General features: G+C 34.8%; 2 protein-coding genes and 1 pseudogene across 6 annotated transcripts; 2 read left to right on the top strand and 1 right to left on the bottom strand.

Annotated features, from left to right (window-relative positions):
* Positions 1-657: 657 nt before the first annotated feature.
* Positions 658-3223, bottom strand: LOC144546973 (E3 ubiquitin-protein ligase SINA-like 11). The gene is made up of 3 exons (XM_078295569.1): positions 2998-3223; positions 1650-1905; positions 658-1318 (listed from the first exon to the last, which is right to left on the bottom strand). The coding sequence occupies exons 1-3, from the start codon at positions 3202-3204 to the stop codon at positions 927-929; spliced, it is 855 nt and encodes a 284-aa protein (XP_078151695.1). The 5' UTR covers positions 3205-3223; the 3' UTR covers positions 658-926.
* Positions 3224-4263: 1040 nt separating this feature from the next.
* On the top strand, positions 4264-8743 carry LOC144547096 (GRIP/coiled-coil protein). Of its 5 annotated transcripts, XM_078295701.1 has the most exons (3): positions 4264-4381; positions 5026-5140; positions 8133-8740. In XM_078295701.1, exon 3 carries the CDS (start codon positions 8168-8170, stop codon positions 8414-8416), a length of 249 nt encoding a protein of 82 aa, XP_078151827.1. In that variant the 5' UTR covers positions 4264-4381; positions 5026-5140; positions 8133-8167; the 3' UTR covers positions 8417-8740. The 5 variants fall into 5 exon arrangements, with proteins under 5 accessions (XP_078151827.1, XP_078151828.1, XP_078151830.1 ...); XM_078295702.1 differs by lacking the exon at positions 5026-5140 and having other exon boundaries at positions 4267-4381; positions 8133-8741; XM_078295704.1 differs by lacking the exons at positions 4264-4381; positions 5026-5140 and adding an exon at positions 5283-5965 and having other exon boundaries at positions 8133-8742.
* LOC144547119 (small nucleolar RNA R44/J54/Z268 family) lies at positions 4576-4679 on the top strand (annotated as a pseudogene).
* Positions 8744-9566: the final 823 nt, after the last annotated feature.

Here is a 9566-nt window from a genome sequence, read left to right as displayed (position 1 = left end):
ACTTGTATACCCTTAAAAAAATCAATTGTTGGCTGAATTGGTCAGAGGGGCTGTTCTTTTGTTAGTATGGTTAGAAAATAATAAGTTGTGTTTCAGGGACCATTCTGTTAAAATCATAAAAAGCATGGGATCTGGACATCTGGTATAGTTTCCCTTGGCTCTTTTTGGAGTGGTACCAGTGGTTTGGTACTTAGCCCCATAAACACGATTTGTGATTTCAAATAAAATCAAATGTAATCAGTGGATCTATATCCACTTCATCAAAGAAAAAAAAAAAACACCTGTCCAATTAGGCTGTGTTTTTCCTCCCCATGCAAAGCATGTAACATATCATTCTTCTTCATTTTAATGAAACATAATCATAGAAGGTCCTTTCTTCACCAGAACAGAGAATCCAATCAAAATTCATTATCATTACTTGACAAGCCTTTTGTGAAGGAAAAAAGAAACAGAACACATAAATGGTGACAAAAGAGACCATGCTTATTCACTCAACATTACAAGTGAAAATATTTTTTTATTATTTTTAAAGACAGTGAATTTTATCTTTTCCTATAGCAACATCTATTTACTTATTTTAGAAAAACAAACTCAAATAAGGAATTAACTCTCCAAATTTTCTAGACAAATGACCTGTTTTAGTAAACAATGAAATATCTCATCAATAAGGCAAAAGTGGGAAGGCACAAAAGAAATTCAACTCATACTATAGCGCCTCTATATTTAGACATGATACTTGGATCATTAAAAAAAAAAAAAAATTCGATGGAGATACATCTTTGCATCTATCAAGTCTCTATTTCGATTACCCACCCGCAAAGCAAAAACAACTAAAAATTAAACCAAAATTTGCAACAATACTGATACTTCTCAACTTTACATGTATCACCTCTCACTGATTTTACAGAAATTCCAAAACAAGGAGACTACAAACATACATGTACCTCAATATTTTGCTCTGTAAACCCTAATGGTACCAAAAGGTAAGTACCACACACTTCGCCTCTCTTCCACCCCTTGATAGAAACGGCTTGCGAGTTTAATTGCACCGAGCTTCCAATACAATACTTCCAAGTAACCACCTTAAGTTCATATGGGAAAACATTTTGGTCCCGATGGGGCAGATCAATGTAATATAACGAGAGAGCAATCCCAACATTGGGAATGGATTCCTTCACAAGCAAAAACAGATCGTCACCCGGTCCAAAAAGGGTATAGTAAAGATCCTCTTCATTTAATAGTATACTGATGGATTGACCATAGCTGTAGTAACTGCTGGGGTCCAGGTGGTCTTTCAGAAAATGTTCCCACCATTCTCCTACGAAATTGTGCAAAAACAAATAAAAAGAACCAAAATAAGGTTTGATTTTGCAAACAAACTTCCCATCAGAAAAATTGAGAAATCAAGGATTTGCCTATCAAGGCTCACATAAGACTAATGATTTTGCTAATTAGCTGTACCACATGCAGTTTAAGTTTTAATCAAGAACAATGCAGCCATGTAGTGCCAACCAATACCTGGTACACTGTCATTCCACAATATTACTCCATGCATTTTTGTGCTTATGGTCATTGTTTTGCTTATGTGTTAGTGTACTAGTTGTACTAATACCACGACAAAAAAAGTGTCAACCAGCAAAAATGTGCACCTGAAGAAGCCTTGTGAGCACATTCTGGAATTGGGCATAAAGACAGTCCGAACTCGCACGCATCAGTGTGCACTTGCCTCTGTGAGTAGGAAACAGACTTGCAGCAACCTAAATGGGCATAAGTGCAAGGGACATGTACAGACTCCAAAATCTTCTCGAGTGCGATGCTACGGGACACTACCGGAGCCCTGCAGATGTGACACTTTTGTTGTAGTTTAGACCAGCAGGACTGACACGCCACATGACCATGCTCACACTGTCAAAAGTGAATTTGTTTAGTCACTACTTTAGCAATATGAGGTAAAAACAAAAAATGCTTTAGGTTATCATCAAATGTTAGAGATGAGGGAAAGAAGGAGACTGACTCATCTTTTTAGATAATAATTGCAAATGACATCCAGGGGCGGAGTCAAACTTTCAAACGATGGGGGTCAATTATATAAAAATTTCTATAGAGAATGGGGGTCACTTTTACAATATCACAACATTTTAATCTAAATTATATATAAAATCGTACAAAAATATTAAAAAAAATTAAAAAATGGGGGTCAATTGACCCCCCATTGGTTCAATATGCATCCGCCCCTGATAACATCCAAATAGTAAAAGAATAAAGGAATATAAATATTTGTCATCTTTTTTACCGACTTTATTACTTTCTAACAAGTTCAAACAAAATCAGAATCCAGTACACACCAACTTTTTTTTTTTTATTATTGCAAACCTGTATATATTTCATTAATACAAAAGTGCACAGTACAATGCTGATAAAAAACATCTGGATTCTTCTGACATTCATCTCTTGACTATTCTACCTAATTGTTGAATTACTCTAACAAGTTCAAACAAACTCAGAATCCAGAACACACCAATTATTTTTTATTGCAAACCCGTATGTATTTCATTAATAAAAAAGAGCACACTACAATGCATAAAAACAACTGCATTCTGACATTCATCTCTTGATTATTATATATTTTTTTAAATGAGGTTTTGTGCCCTGTCGGCTGTTCCATTGCTGAAACTGACTGTTGTATGTACATCCAAAATTTGGTGCAGTGTGATCACTACAACCCCACATCATAGTTGTTAATTTGCCAGAAACAGCATAGCACTGCCTTAGCACAAAAACTAACTTCATCTCTTGACTATTTTACCTAATTGTTGAGTTACTATATCTGGGTGAAATTGCATAAAAAGGTAGCTTCCTAAGAGTTGAACAAAGATTATACATCAGGTAGTTGATCACCAATCTCAAACTGTTGCAGGTAGCTGATAGGTATCGTACCAGTAAATGATCGGTAATATCTGAGAGAGAATGAAAACGAGACCTTGAAACTAAAATTACCTGATTAACTGGAGAGCACAAGGGCTCGAAGCAAATGGAGCAGTCCAGTAAGTCAGGATCGACCGTGACTTGAATCTCTTTACCTCCTCCAGTCTCATTTCGAATAGTAGGATTAGAAGTCTCTCCTCCCGCGATTTCTCTTTCAGACGGAGGATAAGAAGGCTCTCCTCCTCCGTTTGGAGTCCTTCTCCACATCATCCCCCTCATGGCAGCCCAGCGAACATCACTGATCCCTTCGCTGTCTCCTGTTCGGACACAGAGAGAGAGAGAGGCGAGTCTCTCTTTGAATCTCCGACTATGGAGGAGGTGTGATACGAAACGAGTTTGAAGGAATGTACTTCGAAGAATAGAATGAAAGAATGAATTTGGTTTAAGGAATGTACTTTGAAGAGTAGAATGAAAGAATGAATTTGGTTTCTTGATTAATCTTTCTCCGTTACAATTACATTCGACCAATCAGTCATCAGTGCCGTGCTATAGCAGCTATACTGTGCACTCTATTACTAACTGAATAACAGAATTCAGTTTTGTTCTTATGTCTAACTAACCATTATATTGACTAGTCAACATGCGAATCAACCTAATCGTCTGTTAGAGTTCAATCCAGATATCAAGATAATATTTCATAATCAGGAAGAAAGACGATCCGGCGCATCTCAGTATTTGTACTGTAAATATTTACAGAAATTGTCAAGTCGCTTTAAATTTTACAGAATCATCCTCTTCAAATAGAATACTAATAATTTCACGATCATATACAAAATTAAACTACTAGCTAGAGATAATATTTTTATATAAAGATAGATTCAAACCTGATTCAATGTTGTAGGTATGGGTCGTATTCGAACTGAGTTCGAAATTATTCAACTTTAAAATGATATAATTTTGAGTTGTATATAGTTGGATTTAATTATGTACTTTCACTGCACTCCCACAATTAACTTTGATTTGTTTTAGCGTTTAGAAATTGAAATAAAATATTCTCATACATTCTAAAAATGACTTTTTAAGATGAATGAGCGGAGAAAAAAAAAAAATTTGTCAACAAAATATTTTGCAAGTAATTAAAAAAACTTGTAATTATGAAATTATCGTACATGACATTACAAATAAAATTACCACCTAAAACTTAAAATTAAAATAAAATTACTAACAAAGATGCAAACTGCAAACAACATTTTATTGATTCAAGACTTTTCTTTTATAAAATAAAATAAATGATTCTTACTGATTTAAGGGCTGTGTGAGTAGGCTTTAGACAGGCCGTGAGGCCCAAAACCACTTGAGCCTCTCTCTCTCCAGTTCTTTGAGCATCTCCGCAGATCGCATGCGCTGGCGCAGAGAAACCCCAACCGAAGTTGATCTTCCATCGCCGCTGTCTCAGGTATTAGATCTCTTCTTTTCCTTTATGAAAATGAAATCTACATCCCTTGTTCGATTTCTTGGACATCATCGCCTAATAGCGCGCTTTTTTATCTATTGTCTATTTTATGCTCTTTAAAAAATGAAGGTTTTAGCTTGTGAATACTGGTTTAATTTCATACCATAATATATTCAAAGAATTATGTTTGACGAGGTCATGCTAATGATGATGAGAATGTAGACAGAGAAATCTGTATTCCTTTTTGAATTTCCAAAAAAGAATGAAGACTTGGTATAATTGGGAATCTCTCTGATGCTTTATCTGTTTTCTTCAATCAATATCCGCAAGCCCTTTTTGAATTTGCTATTTGATCTTCCCATGATAAAATTTCCAATTTTTCTTGTTGATACAGCATCCAGTACGTAGTTAAGTATTTAATTTGTTGTCTATTACATGCATTTTTCAATATATGTTTTCGTTTAAAATGCATTGTATTTATTGTGATGAAGACCCAATGATGTTTAATAAGTATAAGAATGGAGATCTGAAAATGATGTTCTCCGTTGAAGTCCGATAAGAATGCACATGAATTTTGGGTTTAGGGTTTAGGGTTTTGGGTTATGGTTTTTATGGCATCTTAATTCTTCTCCTCTCCTCCTCTGCAGCCGTTGCTTGTGTGTGCATCCTCTCGCGTGTGTGGAGACTGGAGAGAAACAACACAAGTCAGAGCACACATCTGCTGCCATAAAGGCTGTAGAAGCTGAGTCCATATCCTCTGAGGTAACATAACATTTCTTCCTTCCTGTTGCATGTGTAATTCGAATGTCCCTTTCCTTTATCCCTCGTTTGTGGAGAACACCCTTAGGTGATATAAATTAGTTGCAAGCGAGACATGTACATTTTTTTTTTTTTTTTTGAGTAAAGTTGGAGGTCAAGCCACCCAACTGTTTTAATATCCACATGGGAATAAGATCCCCCATCCGGGTTTTGAACGAGCGACCTCCCACACAGAGAGCAGACATGTACATTTTAATATGGGCCACAGAGAACAATGTGTTGAGAAACAAGTTATGATACCTACTGAGGGTCTTCACAATGCATTTTATACTCCATTTTTTATTACCTGCTGATTTTTTGTTGCTGCAAACTTTCCCTTGAATTTCTTTCTGTTTTGCTTGATTACGTTCTATTTCCTATTAGCTAAATTTGACTTTTAGGATGCGAAAATGCACAAAATTATCAGATTACACTGATGATTTTTCTATATTATTGCTGCCGTTGAGGCACAACAATAATTCTTCTTTGATCTTCAAATGCTCCCTATTCTAGCTTTTATTTTTGCATTGTTGTTACCTTGTTGGGTAGATGACTTGATGCTGCACTACATCTGTGGCCTTTACTAAATGTTTGTTATTCTTTTATTCTAAATTACTGGCCTAATGATGAAAAGATGTGGTAAAAAAATCTCAAATTCCATGTCATTGTTGTAGCCCAATATATAATGTTGTTCGATGAATGGATAGACGGATTGATAGAAGGAGAAGAGAGAGAGATTTGTAATTGCTACATTACAGGAGGGATCATGACAAAACTGAAAATTGGAAAGTAAATTTATAGGATTTAATCTTAAACGGTGAGTTAATGCAGACGATATGGATCCATCCCCCCCTCCCCTCAGAATTCATATCACCCAAGGTACCTCAAATGTTGAGTTTGAATCCAGTGTTTGTTCGTTAGCATGAATCTTAAAGGGGGGCCCGTGTAGTGCTTGTTTGGGCCAGATTGGCCCAGATTCTGATCGGACGGTCCGGCAAACTCAAACGGTGAGGTAATGCAGAGGATCTGGACTCCCATCCTCAACAGGGAATATATATGTTTTGGCAAGTGCGTATCCTCTGAGATATCTCAACTTTTGCATTACTGATGTGTACGGTGCCTATTCGGGTATAGCACAGGGGGCTAGTATTATTTGTGCTTTGAGATTTGTGTTAACGTATTTTCATAGTTGAGATTTTCCAAAAAAACACGCAAAATATTTTTTTTCAGATATCATCTTAAAAAATAAAAAATCAAAGTTATATCTCCAGCATGGTTGTTTTACACATTATATATTTGGGCTCCAGTGACTTTGGCATGTTGAAACAGTAGTATAAACACATTTATGAACATTCTGAAGGCCGAAATTTCATTTATTTTTCTTGTGTTTTCACCTCAGTAACATACATCTCCTTAGAATTTTAATGTTTGTGTGTCTGCACTTATTGATAAAATTGTTTGTTGATATCTTCTGAACAGATTTTTAAACTCGTGTAATTATAAGATTCATATCTATTGCTCTGCAGCATTATTTGTTTGGTTGTGAAGAATTACAATATTGCATTTGTCCATTTCTGTTATGAATCTCCTTTGTTAGTTAAACACTACCAAAATTGTAGTTATTGTTTGCATAGAGTAATTTCAATAGGACAAAAGGTTGGCTTTTGCTAATGAGCAAAGGAAAAAAAATGATACTTTCTTACCTTTTACAGAGTATCTTTTTTCCTTGCCTTGGTAAAGTTTTAGTAAATAGGTCCTCTTAAAATATAGCTAAATATTCTTGTACAACAATATTAGATCTTTTTTTGTAAGATTCAAGTGAATAGGAAAATGTAGATAAAATCTGCACCCCTTTTTTCAATTTTAAGAAAGAATTATGACTTGGTTTCTATGAGATTCTCTCCGATGCCATTTTTATTAAGAGTTTTTATGAATCTATTTTGAAACTTAACGTATAATGTGACGGCCTCACAAATCTCGAATGAAGTTGGCTTTTGCACCTATCAAGATTTGCACAGTTTGATTTTAGTTTTCTTATTAAAATGTGATGCAGGGTTTTCATTTCTCAAATAAGTTTTTTAGAGATTGATTTTGAACCCACTTGAGTGTAATTTAACACATTCAATTCAAAAAATGTTGTTCAAGCTTGGTATAAAGTATTTTTCTGGGGTTTTCTTTTTGCTTTTTTGATGAAAGCATGTTTTACTTGTGCTATTGAAGGCCCAGTGATGTTGTAACCAGAATAAGAACGGAGATCTGAAAAAATTGTTCTCTGTTGGAGACCAATAAGAATGCCAGTGGTTTGATGTATGAAGCCAAAACTGCTCTGTTTAAATCTTTACCCCTGTGATTTGGACATTGGCTCCCCTCTAATTTTCAAATTCATTTAGTACAAAATCAAGCAATAAAAAATGACGAAAAAATGAATGCATTAAAATAACTTGTAAACTTCATTTTTATGACTGCTTGACTTTATACTAAATAAAATTCGAAAATTTCAAAATTTTGCATGTACACATATCATTCGTAAAGTAGATTCGTTTCAATGATTTGGATTCATTGGTTGAAGCCATGTCCGATAGATTTTGGAGTTATGCTCACCAAGCCCTCTTTGTGAGCATAGCACATACTCATCTGCCATCTCTCTCTCTCTCTCTGGGTATATTTGGATGCACAAGAATAACACTTAACTGGGAATAGTGCTCATTTCAATTGAGGTACCTTGGAGGATATAGATTTCTTATTTACAATCACCCACTGCCGCCTCCCACCTCAAAATAGGAGAAGAAAAGTAGCAGTTGACTATGTTACAATGTAAGCCATTGACATTTAAATTTGGGCTCCAGAGACCTTGTGTTGAAAACTGGAAATGATATCAATTTGCTGACGGTCTTCATAATATATGTTCTCTATTTATTATCTCTTTTTTGTGATTCTTTCAATCAATATCCTGCAGATTCAGTCCACGTGCTGGACTCGAGAAATCTCACAATGGAGAACATGCGGCACCGACGCGGAGGTGCACGAGGCGGTTCGGTGAACATAGCTCATGGAGAGTCAGGGTTGAGCAAGGCGGTGAACTCGGTGTTTGCATTTGTGCGTCTGGCGGAGTTTGAGATCCTCTTCGTGCTCTTTTTCATCATCACCTTTCTCATTTTTAAGGATCTGACATCTCGGCCAGAATACAATGATATATTTGTAAAAAAGCCAGGGAAAGATGGTTTTTGGCCTTACTCATAGAGTTCATTTAGTAATTTATTGTGGATTTTGATAAATTTGGTTAGCATTCTAGATGCAATCTTTCATTTCTCTTTTTAGAAATCAATACCAAACAGATTTTTATGAGAGGCATGTCCCATGCACGTTTGTAAATGTAAGCATAAGCATACAGTATCAATTTTTCTGTATGGCAAAAGACGCTAGTTCTTCAAAAGAAAAATATCCTGCAGATCTGCTAGTATCCCTACGGAAATACTAGTATTTGATTTAGTTTTGTTCTTTTCTGAGTAGAGATCTGGTTTTATTCTGAGTTGTCTTTTTGAGAATACATGAACTGTAATATTCTTGTAATAGCTAGGTTGTGTTGTTATTTGTTTTGTATCAATTTTTGTGCCATAGTTATTGCTGGTACAAGGCATGTAATTTTTATAGGGACCTCGAAATACATTATGTTTAGTCTTTAGGGTCTATAAGATATGTACTCGATGGTATTTTTTTTTTCGTGTGGTATTTCTTCATGATCATTCAATGGGCTCTTTTAATTTGGTTTTCTTCATGATCATTAGAACTACACTTATAATTGAAAATAATAATTTTCGTATGTTGTCAGTATCACTGGGGCATAATAATATTTTCCTTTCATTTTTGTAGCAATTGGTTGTCTATTTTTTTGACTTGGCATTTCTTGGTCCTGTTACATGTTTTATTGAAGCAAATAAAATAAAAAAGAGCATTGGTCCGAAATTTAATTAAAAAGAAATTCTTTGCTTCGTCATTCGTTGCTTATTGAAGAAAAAAATTTATCTACAGAAATTATTAAAATCACACGTACGGAAACTAAAAAGAGTGTCTCGTTTCCAACAAATATAGAAAGATCTGATTCAATAAATCCGATCCAAATATATCGGACTCAATGGTCTAGATCCATTGATATATTTTATTTTAAAAAAATAGATGTCGATGGAAAATTTTGGAATATAGATGACACAGAAAATCAAGTTAGAAATGGATCGGTCTCAATGATGAAGATCTAATTTTGAATTGATTAAATGTGACAGCTATCGATATTCTTCTTTTCTACCAAATTTTAAAAAAAAATTATTTGTTTTCGATCCACTTAGGATCTGATGAAATGTGGCACTTGCATTTCTCCTTTTCAACCGTTCAAAAA

Source organism: Carex rostrata, chromosome 30 (genome assembly GCF_964058835.1).
Source record: "Carex rostrata chromosome 30, lpCarRost1.2, whole genome shotgun sequence".
Classification (NCBI taxonomy): domain Eukaryota; kingdom Viridiplantae; phylum Streptophyta; class Magnoliopsida; order Poales; family Cyperaceae; genus Carex; species Carex rostrata.
This window is presented reverse-complemented; position numbering and strand designations above follow the sequence as displayed.